At 35.3% G+C, this 17993-nt stretch overlaps 2 protein-coding genes across 3 annotated transcripts; one reads left to right on the top strand and one right to left on the bottom strand.

Moving 5' to 3' along the window:
* The first annotated feature begins 8925 nt into the window (after positions 1 to 8925).
* Positions 8926 to 13581, top strand: LOC110814725 (uncharacterized). 2 transcript variants are annotated; one of them, XM_088216891.1, is made up of 3 exons: positions 8926 to 12128; positions 12256 to 12355; positions 13308 to 13581. In XM_088216891.1, the coding sequence occupies exon 1, from the start codon at positions 9142 to 9144 to the stop codon at positions 11842 to 11844; it is 2703 nt and encodes a 900-aa protein (XP_088073017.1). In that variant the 5' UTR covers positions 8926 to 9141; the 3' UTR covers positions 11845 to 12128; positions 12256 to 12355; positions 13308 to 13581. The 2 variants fall into 2 exon arrangements, with proteins under 2 accessions (XP_088073017.1, XP_088073016.1); XM_088216890.1 differs by having other exon boundaries at positions 8926 to 12162.
* A 22-nt stretch (positions 13582 to 13603) lies between these two features.
* LOC110814693 (putative serine/threonine-protein kinase PBL19) lies at positions 13604 to 16598 on the bottom strand. Its single transcript, XM_088216892.1, has 4 exons — positions 15519 to 16598; positions 14755 to 15015; positions 14346 to 14468; positions 13604 to 14246 (listed from the first exon to the last, which is right to left on the bottom strand). The coding sequence occupies exons 1-4, from the start codon at positions 15876 to 15878 to the stop codon at positions 13701 to 13703; spliced, it is 1290 nt and encodes a 429-aa protein (XP_088073018.1). The 5' UTR covers positions 15879 to 16598; the 3' UTR covers positions 13604 to 13700.
* Between the last annotated feature and the right edge of the window lie 1395 nt (positions 16599 to 17993).

Here is a 17993-nt window from a genome sequence, read left to right as displayed (position 1 = left end):
TTATTGTTTTCATTTTCAAATATTATTTTGTTTTACAGTTCAATCAAACTTCAAAAAACATAAGCAGCCGGATCCAAATCCACACTCAGTAATTCGAAGGTTTTATTGTTTTCATTTTCAAATATTATTTTGTTTTACAATTCAATCAAACTTCAAAAAACACATGAAATTAAGCAGCCGGATCCAAATCCACACTCAGTAATTCGAAGGTTTTATTGTTTTATTTTCAAATATTAATCAACATTTTTTGATAGCGTAAACAAATTAAATTGATCAAAACTACGAATTTAACCCATCAATCTCGCTTATCAAAAAAAAAAAAAAAAAACCCCATAAAAAGCTATTAACTCCATTAACGTATTACAGAACATATACATATACATATATATATGCATTATAAACTAATTATTTTGGGGAGAATATAAATAATTAAAAAATGCACACACATATATATACATATATATTTATTTATTACGTGCACAGAACAAATTGGTAATGAACTTTATTTTAGACTAGCACTCTCTCGATCTTTCCTCTCTTGCTCCCTCCCTTGTCTGGTTTTATTGATACAATATAAATATATTATATTTAATTTTTTATTAATTTAAAAGTTTTAGAAAAGGGAGCCACTTAATTTTTAGCATCTTCATGCATTATCAAACTTTAAAAAAAAAAAAAGTATTGTTTAATTCCGAACCGTGCAAAGTTGGCTTTGGATTTCAGTAGATTTGCTTTTCCATTTTTTTAATCAGCCCTTTGTTTATTTTTAAGTGATACACTGAAACTAATGAAGAAGATAGAAGATAAGAGATGCAACTAGAAAGTCTCTTATCTTAATTCAGAAAATAAAATATATATATATATATGTATCTATAATTTTGGTGGCGATTATTTTTTTTTGTATTTATATTTAAAAAATTACTGTAAAAATTAATGGGTAGAAATAAATTAAGAGATTTTATAAATATTATTGGTATGCTTTATATTCTATTTATATAAAAATTAACAACTTATTATATTTGAACAATAATTAAAATTTACTTAGAGTGTAAAAAAAAATGAAGTATTTGTTACTTAAATAAAATAAAATATGTTTTAATATCATGAATCCAACGGTGAATAATATCAAAGTGTATATATTTTTATTTTAATTAAAAAAAATTAGATTTAACTTATTATAATTATTTTAATTAAGTGAATTTAATTATTACTTAATACTCACGTTGTTCGTAAGTATAATAGAATCATTAAAACTTAAATCGATCACTATAATTTTATCAATACATTAATAACACTAATTTTTTTTCTCAAAAATTCAATTATTTTTCTTTATAATATATGTAACTATTTAATATATTCATTTTAAAAAGATTAGTTTATGAAAATTAGGTATCTATGGATGCATGTTGAACGTATATTTTAATGTCTCACCAAATCCAAGAAATCTCTGGCTAAATTTAAAACTTTTGTGCCCAAAAGTTTATTTATATAATATTATCTTTACCTATTGATACTTTTTTTTTTTAATTTATATTTCATGTAATGTCATACACGAAAAGATGATTATCAAAAGATATTGCAATGGGTGCCAGTGTTCTTTATTTTTATTTTATTTTATTTTTTAATCTCATAATACATTAATTAGTTTTTATTTAAGTAATTATCTATCTGAGTATAAATATATATTTATAAATTACTTAGTATAAAAATCATAAATGATTGTAATTATAATGTTAATGTAAAGATCTGGAACTTCAAATGAAATAAATGTACAATTTAAATATAAAATTGAAGAATAGAGTTAGAATTTATATTTCTTATACAATAATTTAGAATGTACAATATAACTACAGAAATGTCACTTCTAAAAGTCAAACGATAATTAAAAACAAAACGAATAAATAAGTATCCTATAACAATGTTTGTAACGACCTCGGAATTTTAAATGAAATAAATCATAAATTAAGTGCGAAAGCGAAATAATTCGTTAGCATCTACATTACTTACACAATAACTTAAAGTACCAAATAGTGATACGGGAATTACTCTTTTGAAGTAAATACAAAAAAATTAAGGAAATAAACAAAAAATAAATAAAATTGGCATCCTACTCGCAACCATATTGTGGATCGGGCTCTGGATTCTGGTTTTCTTGATCTGAAATTGTTAAATAATGAATGAGCTACACTACTACAGTAAGAATATCACGTCACTCACCGACACAGAAATGAAGGTTGATAGAAAAATCAAAACAACTAATGAACCTCTTAATTAAGCAAATTCATTTATTATAAACAAAATTTTTTACCATCTACTTACCGTAGTGAGATTTACAAAACAACTTATAGAGACAATAACATAACACATATTATAATTTCATATGTAATTGATTGGAACAATAATTTTATCATTTATCAGTCTACTAGTATCCATTGGAGTTCATAGGAATGTCTGCACAACGCGTGAACCCTATCATTTAACATTTTCAATTAACGGACTGTTCTCATACCTCGTCCGGTATGAGTGTCAAATTACTAAACCTCAATACCTCATCCGATATGAGGGTGAAACGGAACGTTCCCATACCCCGTCCGGTATGAGTGTCAAATTACCAAAGCTCGATACCCCATCCGGTATGAGGCAACGTTCACAGTAGGGTTCCTTATGTACCCGATCGGTTTACTATATCCAAAGATATCCAGTAAAGTTGTCGTTTCATCTATTTATTTAATCACGTAGTTTTTTGTTTTTCTTTAATCTCTATTTTTCTAAATTCAACCGTAAACATATAAAACAAATAATATATGCATTCAAAGTTATAAAATCGATCAATCAAATACTATCATACATTCAAACTGTAAAATCAATCAACATAATCAATTTTAGTTATGGTTTTGGCTCCATTAGTAACCCACAATTAATTATGAATATTTTTTAGATTGCCCAAAATACCATATTATTGTTAATTTGACTTCAATTCTATACTATAGAATAAGGTGAGAGATTCTTACTCAATTGGATGTTCGAAAAGCTAAACTTATTACCTGCGCCTACTGGCGGTCCCCGAATTCTATAAATTTTTATGTAACGGCCCCGAAATTTTTAAATGAAATGTATATTAAAAATATCAAATGCGGAAGCGAAGTCAAAATTTGATTAACATCCCTTACACTGAAACCAGAAAAACGTGCTCAAAATATAAAAGATCAAACTAACTAAAAAAGAAATTCGAAAGTAAAGCTATGAATATGACTTTGGAGTTTTTAGGTGTCCCCTTCGTCGTCTTCTTGCGGAACGGGCTCGGGAACAATGTCTTCCTGATCTGAAATGATTAAATAAGGAATGAGCTACACTAGCCCAGTAAGGACATCACGATATCTCACCGTCACAGAGGTAAAGCTGGGTAGAAAATACAAAAAGACCAATGGAGCATAATTTACAATAAACTCATTTATCAGTAATAAAACCTTTTACCATTCACTTACCTCGGTGAAATTCATAAAATAATATACGAAAACAATAACATTATCATCATCATGAAATCATATAAACTGTGTAACATAATACTTATCACGCCCTTGCAATTCAATCATTTCACAATTACTTTTCCTCATTCACCAGCCTACTAGTATCCATGGGGATCCATAGGGGTCCCGCTACCCGTTACCCTTAATACTTGTAATCAGATTCCAGGGCCGTCCCCATACCCCGTCCGGTATGGGCGCCAAAACTGTAAACCTCAATACCCCGTCCGGTATGAGGGTGAAACGGGTCGTCCCCATACCCCGTCCGGTATGGGCGCCAAAACACATAAGATCTCCATACCCCGTCCGGTATGGGAGACCACAATCCTGGGGGGGTCCCCTACGGACCCAGTCCGTCCACCATCTCCCAAGATATCTAGTCAGGCTGACCACATTACACAATTATCAATTTATACAATCTTCCATTCTTCTTTCCCTCAATCAGCATCATCAATTCGCATTTAGATAAGCAAAACAGTAATTAATGCCAAACAGACAACATACAGTATCGGTATTTCAGTCATTCAACCAATAATCAATAAAATAGTAAAATATGCACACGAAACTATAAAATGAAAACATCAAACCTCATACTGCATTTAATACTGAAAATTAGATCAAACAATAACATACCAACATTGTATCAGACTCGGGCTCTATTGGCAACCTCAATCAATTATACATCTATAAAGTCTCAAAATACCGTTTAATTATTTATTAAGCTTTAATACCGTGATAGGAAATAGGGTGAGGGGTCCTTACTCGTTTAGGGGTCCAAACACGGCTTCACAGTGCGCCTACAAGCTGTCCTCAATTTCCCCTGAATTTTTTCCGGAGAACTGAAACGCACTACTGGTACCTGCACGTGTTCCAAAAAAAATCCCAAATTAGGTCCAGGGCCCCTTTCGGCCAATATCGCAACTCCGGCACGGCGGCGATTCGCCTCGGGTTGGCCGTTTTCGGCCGAATTCGGCCAGACTCGCATTGGTTTCTGTGAATAAACAACCCTACGGCCCTCGGGGGGCCAAAAAATTACAGAAAACCGAAGCTTACCGGCGGCGGTGCTCTCGGGTGCGGCAGCTCTCTAGCGAGGTTTGTCTTTTGGTGATTCGGCTCCGGTCAACCTGTAGAGAAAAGAATGGTGATCACGGTGATATAAAAATTGCATCAGACGGAGGCCGGGAAGGGCCTCATCGGAGGCAAAACCCGAGGAGGGGCGCGGCGGCGTCGCTGGCTTTCGGCCGTGTTTTTCGGCAGTTTGGCCGGGATTTTGGCTCCGATTTGTCCACAGGGGGAATCAGCGTGGAAAAACGAGTTGGAGGTGTGAAATTTACCTCAATCGGCGGTCGAAAATTTCCCCGGTGCGGCGGCGGGCGGCTCTGGTTCGTCTTCTCCGGCGAGGGCAGGCGGCTAGGGTTTTTGTGGTCTGGTGTGGGGGTTCTATTTATACCCTTTTGCCTTTTGATCTTAGCCATCTATTTTGATTTAATCTGGGCCGTCCGTTTTTGATTAAATCTGGGCCGTCCAATCGCGCGCACGCGGATCGCCAACATGGCCCATCTTCGGTCGACGTGGTTTTGCCACGTGGCAGGTCCCGGTTGGCCTGGACTGCTGACTGGGTCTGCTGATGTGGCACTTTTTTTTCCCTCTTTCTGGGCATTACATTTTATTTGGGGATTAAAACGCGATATAATTACCTATAAATATCTCAAAAAACTCAAAAACAGCGTTAAGACCCCTTTTTGGCCAATTTCAGAATTTTTGCAGGGCGGCTCCACCGTGCTCCGGCAACGGCACTGTCGCCCGTAGCGGTGGTCTACCTCGGGTCTGCTGTTTTCGGCCGATTTTGCACCAATCCCTACAATAAAACATGTTAAAGGGCATCGGTTGGCACAAAAAAAATAAAAAACTGAAACTCATCGGCGGTGGGGTCCTACCAGATCACTTTTGTGGTTGAATATTTTACTTTGGTCAACCTGTAGAGGAGGAAAAGGTGATTACAACGGTGAAAAAATTTTGCGTAACAGGAATCGGGAAGGGCCTCATTGAAGGCAGTTTTTGTAATTTCTCGCGGCGACACTACCGGGCTTTACTTGCAATTTTCGGCCAATCCGCTGGTCCTTTTGTTTCGATTTTACCATGAAGGCATTTAAAATTGAATTCCGAGCAAATAGAAAATTTTTTACCTCTTTTGGCGGTCGAAAGTGGCTCCGGCGCGGCAGTGAGTGGCGACGACTTCCTTTCCGGCGGCTGGGTTTTCTTCTCCAGCGGGAGAGGGGGGAGTATAACAGTTAGAATTAGGATTTACATTTCTTACACAATAATTTAAAATGTGCAATAGAACTATAAAAATGTCACTTCTAAAAGTCAAACGATAATTAAAAACAAAACGAATAAATAAACATCTTATAACAATCTTCACTAGCACTTGACGAGAGTTTGAGTAGTGAACTATTCACAGCCCTTTTGCTGATTGAGATCTGAATATTGGTCTTATTGATATGAAATTGTTAATAAAATGGTGAACTACACTAATTCAGTAAAAATATCATATTAATTATAAATACGAAAAATTAAAATTAAAAAAAATCAAGAAAATAACTAATAGAGCCCTTATTTTAATTAAACACATTTAATTAAATACATTTGTTTGATACATGTCGTTACGAGCTTTTCAAAAATAACCTATGAATACTCATATTTATAACACGTTTTATTTTTATACACACGTGAACAAGAGACGACAATTTTCTTGTTTACTTGCTTACTGGTACCCTTGGGGGTCCATAGAGATGTCTTCCTATCTCGTGAACCCAATATCTAATTTTAATAATTAACCAACCATTCTTATACCCCGTTCGGTAATGGACGCCAAATATTTTATCGTCTCGATACCCCGTTCGATATGAGTGTAAACCATATCTCTCAAACTTTTTCAGTATGAGACTTCTCAGCTCCATCTGACTAAGCTGACGTTCATGGTGGGATTTTCTATGTACCGGATCCGTTTGTCATTTTCCTATGTAAGTAGTAAGTTTTTCACATAAAGATTCACATCAAGCAAAACAACCAATAAACACATAATAATATGTCATTTTATATTTACAGATCAATTACACTACATTTATGCAAATGATGTAGCTTATTATAATAAGAGATTGAGTAGCCAGATAACCGAATAAATCTGATAAATTGATAAGACAATTGAAACTATAAATTAAGAACGTACACAATACGATAACAAGTATGTAGAACAGTATATGAAAATAAATAAGAAATCATGATAATTATAAACTAACTGATTTCACATCCACTAGTGATCTATAATTATTTTTAAGATTTTCTAAATTTTCATAAAAAATAAAATTATATGTCATTAAGCCTCAATTTAATGTAACGGATAATAGAGTAATGGATCATTACCCGATCGGTATTTCAAGACGTCGCGTTGTCTACTACGCCTCCTAATGGGTACCGGATTTCTTGAATTTTTAATGTGTGAAATCTAAAACATTCATAATGTACATAAAAATACTCAAAAAATTCAAAATCAATGTCCAAAATTCTTTTTTGGCCAATTTTGGAGCTACAGCACGGCGATGCCACTGTGCTCCAATGCCGGCTCCGGCACCCACGACGGTGGTTCACCCCAGTCTTGTCATTTCTGGCCAATTTTGGCTGGTTTTTCACGTATCTATTCAAAAAAATACATTAGGGAGCCTCAGTTAACTGAAAAATCATAAGAATCGAACATACTAGCGGATGGGGCCTCCTACTGCGGCAGCTCATTCGGTTTTCTTTCGCGGCTGAGATTCCTTCTTCCACTAACCTGCACAGAAAGAAATGGTGAACACAATGATCCAAAAATCGTGTGAAATAGGAAGTAAGAAGGGGCTCATCAGATGAATTTTTTGGTTTTGGCCGCGGCAGCTCTGCCGGGCTTTACCCGCAGTTTTTGGCTCACCCACCGTCCCTCTTATTTCGATATAGCCACAGGGATGCTCTGAATTGAATTTCGAGTGGGTAGGAAAAAACTTTACATTTTTTGACGTTCGTTGGTGGCTCCGATGCAGAGGCGGTCGGCAGTCGGCCTCTTTTTCTGGTGCCTGGTTCTTCTTATCTAGCAAGGTCTAGCGGCTAGGGTTTGGGTTCTCCTGCGACACGAGGTATCTATACCCATCTCATGTCGATCTGGACCGTTTATCGCAATTGATCTCGTTCGTTCGATCGTATCTAAGGAGAAAACGAATTTAGGTAATTCATCGTGATCGATATCGTTTGTCCAATCGTCCCTAAGGGGGAAATAAATCTGGATCGTTCACACGTGCAGGATCGAACCTGAGCGATCGGATCGTTGGGCACGCAGATCGTCCGCGTGGCGCTGATGTCAGCGTGTTTGACACGTGGCATGCTTCAGTTCGTCAGGGTCGCTGACTAGGCCGTCCCACGTGGCCTAATTTTTTCTTTTTACACTTTGATCCCATGTTTCTAATTTTTTTTTTAAAAGTACCCTCGAACTTAAATTTTTACCTTTTTTTTCTCAAAATTGTTTCAATCTCGTCCCTAATTCATTTTTTATCAAAAATTCAATTAAATAAAAATATAATAAATTAAATAATTATTTTTATAAAATAATTTAATACGAAAAAATTATTCTGGGCCATTTTCCGGGCCCAGATATTACAATTATATTCGATATTCTCAATGTAACACTTAGTATGCTAAAAAAATATATTTTTTGACCTAATGTAGACCCACTAAAAAAAGTCTCCATAATGATAACTGCTACGATCTCTTTAGTTCCAAATCAATTATTCAAGAAACTGAGCACCTATAGAAAATCGACTACCCTAAATCAAGTCTGTAACTAAAACCGATCGACTCTAAAGCATAAGGAGTCAAAGACAATATTTTCACATGCAACTATAATAGCTTGCTCTGATAATATGAATATCAAACAACATGAAATAACATCCTTGAATTTGAAATTCTATTATTGTTAGATGATAATTTTTTTATCATTCAATTTTAGAATCCTTTTAAATTACCGTAGTAATTATAATTTTGAATATCCTATTTTAAATATGATATCTTAATTATTTATAATATATATGTAAAAGAAATTTAATTTTATAATAAAAAATTAATAATTTGTCGAATATATCACACTTGACAATCACAAATTTATTAATATATAAATAATTATATATAAAAAGACAATAAATTTATTTTTTTTAACTAACATATGAGAACAAAATGATATAGAAAATCAAGTTATTGTTTTTAAAAAGTGTTATGATATTTTCCTAAATAATAATAATAATAATAATTTTTACTTTTTACTACTTTGTCGTTCTCGGGTCGGGTGAATTGTAGCCCTAAAATAAAGGTCCTTTCAATGGCGGCCTGGCATTTTTGGGTTTTACTTGAAGCCCGAGAAGCAGTTTAAGTGCGTCTCGTACATTTGAGGAAAAACATAGAAAGCTGCGGCAACGAACTTCTCCTTCCTCAACATCCCGCTGCCAAAATGTGTTGATGTTCCGGGTGCTAAAACCCTGACCCGACCCGAATCAGGTTTCTCAGGGAGCTCTCTCCCGCCGGGCTTCCTCAGCTCCGCATGTCTGCTAAAGTGAGCCGTATTTGCAGCATTCTTCAGGTGCATCATTCTCTTTCATGTATTTCCAATTCAAAACGACCCACGTTTATCCCTCCGAAAACCCTAGTTATTTTCTGCCTATTTTATTGGCATAACAGTGTCAGCCCTCAGTCAAAGCGCTACTCTTCTTATTCGTTTCCGGGCTCTTCAAAATGCGAAGGCTTGGATTTTCTGAATCAGTTCTCACCTTTTTGTAACTCTAATTCAATTTGTTTTAGCTCCATAAATTCTAATGAACGGCGGAAAATCTTTGTTGGATTATCAAAAATAATCAAACGAAAACAGGGGTACCTACTAAAAGGTTTTTCGCATAAATTTTGTCCATTTTTTCTGGTAAAGATCATGAAACTGCTAGAGACCAGGAAAACTTCTTTTGCATTCTTCAAATTTGCTTCCGGGAATGATTCGGAGTGCACTATTAGGTCTTGTTGCGTAGTTGCGCATATTTTAGCTGCAGAGAATCTGCGTTTCCTCGCGCAAGATGTGGTTTCGTGTTTGCTTAGAAGAATAGGAGTTGGCAAGAGTAAAGATTTGGTGGAGCTTATGTGGGCTCGTCATCATGAATATGAGTCGGATTTTTCTGTTCTTGATACGCTAATGAGGGCCTTTATGAATGTGGAGATGGCTGCTGAGGCTTTAGAAATTGTCGGGAGAATGAGGGAGGTGGGTGCGAGGCCAAGTTTGTCAGCTGTAGCTATACTAATCAAATTGTTGCTCAGGATTGGTGATTATGGTAGTGTGTGGAAGTTGTTCAGGGATATGGTTAGTAAAGGGCCTGCTCCTTGTAATTATACATTTAACATGATGATTCTTGGCTTTTGTAGACAAGGGTATGTAAGAATTGGGGAGAGTTTGTTGCACATGATGCAAAAGTTTAGGTGCGAGCCAGATGTTTACACCTATAATATCGTGATCAATGGCCACTGCACTCAAGGGCGCACATCAGATGCACTTGATTGGGTGCATTTGATGATTGAGATGGGTTGTCGACCAAGTCTTGTTACATTTAATACTGTTATTCATGCATTTTGCAATGAAGGAAATGTGTCCGTAGGAAAGAAGGTTTTTGATGAAATACAGAAGCTGGGTCTTTCTCCAAACGTTGTGATGTACAATACCTTGTTGAATGGGTACATCAAAGCAAGGGATATTAGTCAGGCAAGCATGCTTTATGAGGAAATGAGGAACAAGGGTATAGCACCTGATGGTGTAACTTTTAACATATTGGTTGGGGGCCATTACAGGTATGGGAAGGAAGAGGATGGTGACAGGCTTTTAAGGGATTTGTCTATGCCAGGACTGGTTCCAGATCATTCGTTGTTTGATATCTCAGTTGCAGGCTTGTGTTGGGCAGATCAGGTGGATGAAGCTATGAAACTTTTAGAGGATATGCTGGAGAAAGGAATACCACTAAGTGTAGTCGCTTTTAACTCAATAATTGCTGCTTATAGCAGAGTTGGCTTAGAAGATAGGGCCTATGAAGCCTATAAACTTATGGCTACGTTTGGTCTAACTCCTTCGTCTTCCACGTCGAGTTCTCTGCTTATGGGATTGTCAAAGAAGGGGAAGTTAAAAGAAGCCAGAGAGCTCTTGTTTAAGATGACGGAGAAGGGTTTCCCTGTTAATAAGGTGGCTTTTACAGAGCTGTTCGATGGGCACTTCAGGGTAGGGGATCTAGAAGGGGCTTACATGGTGTGGGGTGAGATGAAAGGAAGGGGCATGTTTCCTGATGCTGTTGCCTTCTCGGCTTTTATTGATGGTTTGGCTAAAGCAGGTCTTGTGGAGGATGCCTATGATGTGTTCTTAGAAATGTGTAGGGCAGGGTTTGTGCCAAATAATTTTACATATAACTCTCTGATAAATGGGTTTTGTAACTGCGGAAAAGTAAATGAAGCGTTGAAATTGGAGAGAGAGATGAGGCAAAAAGGTCTCCTTCCAGATATATACACATCCAATATTATCATAAATGGTTTTTGTAAACAGGGCAAAATGAAGTTGGCCATCGATGCATTCATGGACATGCACGGGACTGGCATTGGCCCTGATGTTGTAACATATAACACTTTGATTGCCGGGTATTGTAAAGCATTTGACATGGTTAGTGCAGATGACTTTGTGAATAAAATGCGTGCCAGCGGTTGGGACCCAGATATACACACTTATAATACTCGGATCCATGGTTTCTGTAGTATCCGGAAAATGAATCGAGCGGTGGTGTTGCTGGATGAGCTTGTCTCGGTGGGTGTTGTCCCAAATATAGTAACATACAACACTATGGTGAATGGTGTTTGCAGTGACATAGTGGATCGTGCAATGATTATTACTGCAAAATTGATCAAGATGGCGTTTTTTCCAAATATCATAACAATTAATACATTATTGTCTCACTTTCTCAAGCAGGGGATGCCAGAGAGGGCCTTGATGTGGGGTCAGAAGCTGACTGAGGTTAACTTTGATTTTGATGAGATTTTCTATAATATACTGGACAGAGCATACCAAGATATACAAGCAGATGCTGCCTTTTTCACAAGAACATCTGAAAAGACATTCTTCCTTGATTTCCTTATGTATATTACATATGATTATTTGTATAGAAACAGAGCTCAATGGGAAAAAGCTCAGGATCCTCTTGAACTGATTGATGTTAGTTCAAGTATGCACTGAAGTCGATTGTGATGAGGTGTTTTTTACATTCTTTTCATCTCCAAGAATCTTGGATATTTGTGAAAGTGCTATGGCATTCCCAAGATTACTTGGGTCTTCTCTCAATCCGGGTGTTCGGGAAAAAGCAAGAAAAGTTAGGAATTGCAGGGAGGTCAAATCTTTTGTTGAGATGGCTTGATCAGGGGCTGTTTCCCGCCCTTAAGAGTAAAAATGAAATTGTTAACGAAGTGCTTTTGGTCACTAGAACTCATTAAAAACAATAAAGAGCTTGAGTTCTTTAAATGGTAAGGTGACATATGCTCCGGAAGGCCCTCGAAGGTGCATGTTTCCTTTTTTTTTTTCTTCTTTGATTTTTTTTTTCTTTGAAGTGGATGAATCATTTATGACAATGTTACTTGCATATTCATGCAGATGCAACTTGTCGAGATGTCAACTTTTTGTGAAATTAACATTTAAAAAGAGGTTGTGGAGATCTAAGCAGCTTTATGAGAAGTCCGAAAGGTTAATTGAGGTATGTATCTTTATATGCGATCACATTGTGGCATTTTCAATAAAATTTGGATCAGTTGTAGTGCTGACTCTTGTGATTTGAGAACTTTCATATTTAATATACATAATTACTTTTAGCAGACTCAGGAGTCACGGTTTTCATTTGAACATGTGGATGATCTGTATTTTTTAGAAAATTTGATGCATGAAAAGCTCATATTAGATTATGTAGATTCTTTCAAAAGTTAAAAATTGTGTTAGTTTTAATGTATGCAAACTTCCTCAATGCTTCTCCAGTTTATATCTCGTTGTTTCTTTTAATTTTATTTTAATTTTTGTAGATTTTAGTCATTGTTTTTCTAATTATAGAATATATAAATTGAATCATCCACTTGTTAAAAATTTTAAAATATAAATTGCCCATATATTGAAATTAACAATGTTACATTACCTAACTAAGAGTTCATTACAAATATTAAAACCGTTAGAAATAAACTGCTTGCGCTGAAATTTGAAAATCTCAAACCACATGATATCAATGTAATTGTCCTGAATGAAGCAGAGTTGGATCTTCTGAATTTGATTGTGTTGTTGTAGTAATAGACTGTTGAATTTGGTATACTGATAATCATTTTAACTACTATCAAATATTACAGATAGCTTGCAATATGATAATGTTAGGCCTTCCAGGAGAAAGATCTCTATAGTTATGCTTCATTAACCTCCTATAAGATCCATCTGAATGCCTCATTCCCACCATGGTGGATCTTAAAGGAGTTAGATCTTCACATTCATCTTTTTACCAGATAATTATATATGCATGTATGTATGTGTTTATGTATATATAGAGTTCGTGACCAAGTGAATGAGTTAATAGTAACAGGTTATGTAGGGCATCACATTTTTTAAGTAATGAGATGAAAGATGATGTAGGAACTTTAAAGCCTTATAATTTGCATGGTTTCTGGCTGCAGATATTGCTGGAATGAGTCAAATTTAGGCGGTGTGATGGCAAAAAATCATTGGAGTTTTGGTCAGTCAATGGCAACTGTAAGATAGGCTGGCTTTGCCTCACGAAAAAACCATCTGAGATTCCTAATTATCTGCTTGCAAAAGCAATCCAGTGTCCAAGAAATCTGATTTCTTATTTTAATGTCATCGGGTGAGCAATAGTTTGCAAGACTTTTTTTTTGCTCTTGTCATGGCAGTCATAATCGTGAAATGATAGGAGGTTTTTCGATTCTGATCCTTCGGGTGTTATCTACTCAAGTTTTATCAAAGAAAACAAGATTAACCTATTTAAAAAAAAATTATCTGTGCAACCAAGGAGATTACAAAGAAAAAAAAACAATGAATCGAAAGACATGTCAAGGCACTTTGGCCATCTGCATCATCAACCTTCTTCTGTGTACACCATCTGCATGCTCGCTCAGTTTTTCCAGGTGTGCCATCCTCCTCTTCCATGATTGAGGACCTTCAAGTTGATCTGTTTCATTTTCAATGTCATTTGATTCTGAGTCTACGCGCTTGAAATTTATCTCTTGATGATTCCCTTCAGCTGAGTCTAGAATTATCTCCCTCAATATCTCTACCACCTTACTCATCTTTGGCCTATCCTTTGCATTCTTCACTAAACAAGTGTCTGCTAATTTAGCAATTCTGTGAGCTGAAACAATAGAATACTGGTCTTCTAATCGGGGATCTATTATTGAACTGAATCTTTTACTGTCAGCCGGGAACTGTTTTACCCATTCCAAAAGATTCTGCTCTGCACGAGGCCGGTTTCTTTCTAGGGAACGCCTGCCTGTAAGGATCTCGTATAATACTACACCAAAACTCCACACATCACTCTTGCTTGTGAGACGGCCTGTCTCAATGTAATCTGGTGCTGCATACCCATACGTCCCAACCACCTGATCACCATAGAAAAACATCATAATATTACAAAAAAGTTGATGGGCAAACAACATTCCTAAGTTATTTGATTAACCAGAAAGAAAAGAAATGCTTACTGCTGTTGAAACATGTGTGTTCCCCTCGTTTGGCCCCTCTCTTGCAAGTCCGAAATCTGAAAGCTTCGGTTTGAAATTCTTATCCAACAATACGTTTGAGGCTTTAAAATCTCGATAAATCACCTTCAATATGAAACATACATAAAGGTTACAAGTACTGGCAAATGAACTTGGTTGACAAATGAAACTACTGCCAAATAGAATGATGTACAGGCACCCATTTGATCAATGTACCAAAGAGATGATATATTCTAATTAATGTTGAAACAAGAAGGTTGAACATATTCCTTAAAACCAACAAAGAGAACAGTAAAAGATGCCAAAGGGATTAAGCTTAGACCAAGGATGCCTTCTAAATTTGAGGATGAAAAGTAAAGGGCAAGAGTTGGAAGGGTTTTTAGCATGAAACCTGAACTTCTAATCCTTCATGAAGATAAGCTAATCCCTCAGCTGCTCCAAGTATAACCTGTAATCTTGTATTCCAAGGAAGAGCAGGATGAGCCCTGCCGAAAAGATGATCTTCTAAACTCTTATTTTGAAGAAACTCGTACACGAGTAGTCTCTGCATCCCTCTTTCTCCATCCACAGCACAATAACCTATGAGTTTTACGAGATTCGGGTGATCCACAACCCCCAGAAATTGAACCTCCGCAACCCATTGCTTATGACCCTGCATCAATTAAAACCCAGTTATAAGAGACTTAATTCATTTTTTTCTAGATAAAAAAATGAATTATAAGTATATGGCACCAAGAGGGTGTCATCTACTTACAAGGTATTTACAACTTACATAATAAATCAATGACATTTTCAAAATCTTTCGCCTTATAAATGTCATGACATAAAATTAAAGAGTCAAAAACATATATCCACCTATCTCTATTTCGAACAATTGTTCCTCTTTCTTCACACCATCCAAAAGATAATTAAAGAAATCAGTTTTACATATTTCTTCTTCGTACAAATTCCATTGCAAGTCCGTAGTCCATCTCTACCTGTACCCGCAGTAACCCAGTTGATACCCAACATACCATAAGAGATTAACATTATTCAGCTAAAGATTGATTCATTTCCATTTCAATCCACAGAGACGAGCATTCAATTATTTTATGTTTACCTTGAAAGAATTCCATTTTCAGATTTCTAAATGAATCACAATAAGGTTGAATATACCTGTAAGCCATTTCTGTTAAGCTTTTTGATGGCGACGACAAATGGTTCACCATTTCCATCGGCAGGCCTGATTAAACCTTTGTAAACACTCCCAAATCCGCCTTCACCGATCTTAAGCATCCTATTGAAATCATTAGTGGCGACCCTGAGCTCTGAGAAAGAGAAGACCCGCGAATTCTGGCCCCTCTCTTCGTACAGCTCAGGGATGCCACGAGGAGAAGTTGCAGAGTATGAGGAACTTGTGATTCTCTCAGCCCCCAAACTGTCCTCGGATTTTCTTCCTGATGCTTTCATCTCCGGGGCTGATCTTTGCCCCCTGCTTCTGTATTTGTCCTTTATGTAGTAAAAAAAACACTTCATTGCTTTCAGATCATATACCAAAACTGCTGGAGGAGTTGGATTAGTTAGTATCTCATCCGCCACGAAATAATTCTAGACAAAGCAAAATGAAAGAACGACGAGGACCCAGATAGAGAAAGCTCTAAACGATGAAAACCCAGGTGGGAAAGACGCTAAAAGGTTACCAAAAAAAAAAAAAAAAGCCAGAGATGGAATGAAACGTAAAAGGAAAGGAAGAAAATCCGGAGAAAGAAAATTTAAGCACGAGTTGGTCTAAAAATATAAAAGTGGAAGTAAAAAACGGTCAATTTGAACAAAACATCAAGGATCAAAATCACCAAATCAATCAAACCCAGAAAAAGGAAAGAAGATATACTAGTAAAGTAAAATCACGAGCCGATTGGAAGATGTCGAGGGTTTCTGATAGAAATAAAAGAGAAGAGGGGGAAGGAGGAAAACCTCAACGCGTTGCCTTCGTGATTTTTTAACAAGAATTTCCGGGTTGAATTTTGTTGATTTTCAACATTCAAAGCTTGTCTTCTATGTTTTCTGGGTAGACAAACAGAAGACGCAGAGGAAGGAAAGGGCGTTTGAGTAATTGAATCGAGAAATGGTAGAAGAAGTAGGCGGATTAAGACTATCGCTGCGGCTGTTCACTGACCGTAGACTACTTTCGGTTGATGGAATATATTCAACAAAATGGCTTGAAATTATGTAAGGTCAAAGCTCATTGAAGGTTTAAGCTGACCCAATTTTTCCTCACCTGTCTATTTTCTTTTTAACTCCCTCGTGAACTGGGCCCCCCCCTTCTCACCCACATTTGCATTTTCACAATACATATATTATATACCATACGTGCGTATATATATATATATATATATATATAAACACACACACATACATACATTTATATATAAATATACATACCCATATGGTAATTTTTTAGATAGGCAAGTTTCAACAAAGATTCACTCTTTTACAAAGAAGTACCTTTGATACCTATTTTTAAACATTCAATTTTATTTCATTTTTCATAACATTAATTCCGTGTTACGTAAATTATTCACATCGAGCGATTCACCGATTGTATGGTTTATAACATTCATATCCGGTCTATCTCTCGGTGATAACAGTCAAACGAATTTACTAAAATTAAATTATAATAAATAAAAAACTTTATATATTAATTTATTATTCCCAAATTAATTATTCAACTCATCCGCCTAATTAATTCTCCTAACAAAGAAAAAAACAAAATTGTAAACATTAATTATGAGTAAAGTCATTGGTTGTTGGTTGCACATCAATTTCACACCCTCTATTTCTACATCTCCAAAAATTTAATCTTCCTTCAATCAAATCAACCTTTCTTCCTTAAAAATTTTGATTAATTAATTAATTATTTTAATAATCAATGTTTTGGTAGACTTAATTACCTTCTCATCACCCTAAATACATACATACATACATGCATACATATATATATATATATATCTACATATATACATATATATTATTTTATTATATCCAAAATGGAATCTTACACGTTGCTTGTCATCCTAAAAATTCTAATTTGATTGGTTGATTTCGTCATAGAAATCTAATTGGGTTCTACACATTAATTAGTCAAACACCCATCAATTTTTTTATTAAAATTTGAACGTGTTACTAAAATTTGTACATAAAAATTATTCAAAATTAAATTAATTATGTTCGTAATTTTAATTATACAATCACATATACATATTTTTTAGGTCGTAAAATATTTAATTTAAATTAAACACGTGATTAAATTAAAAATAATTTAATTTTATTTACATACTATATTAAAAATAATATAACAAGGGGTCTTCGCGTATTTAAAATAATAATAATAATAATGAGGACTTTTATTTTTTTATGTCGTACGAATGACGATTTAATGACGTCATTCAAGTATTTCTCACATCATATGCACGTGTTACGTTGCGTCACTAACGAAAACATGCAGTAGACCTCGGATTCGCTTAAGTGGCACCTTAGAAATAATTTTATTATTAATTTAATTTTAATTTATATATAATTTAATAAGGGAGCTCGTACTTTTAATGTTATAAATAATTAATTTATAGTTTAGTCTGCTAATTAAAAAAATAA

The sequence above is a fragment of the Carica papaya genome, chromosome 3, assembly GCF_054855325.1.
Source record: "Carica papaya isolate Zhongbai chromosome 3, ASM5485532v1, whole genome shotgun sequence".
In the NCBI taxonomy this organism is placed as follows: domain Eukaryota; kingdom Viridiplantae; phylum Streptophyta; class Magnoliopsida; order Brassicales; family Caricaceae; genus Carica; species Carica papaya.
Note: the sequence above shows the minus strand (reverse complement) of the source record. Positions and strands in the feature narration are given on the sequence as shown.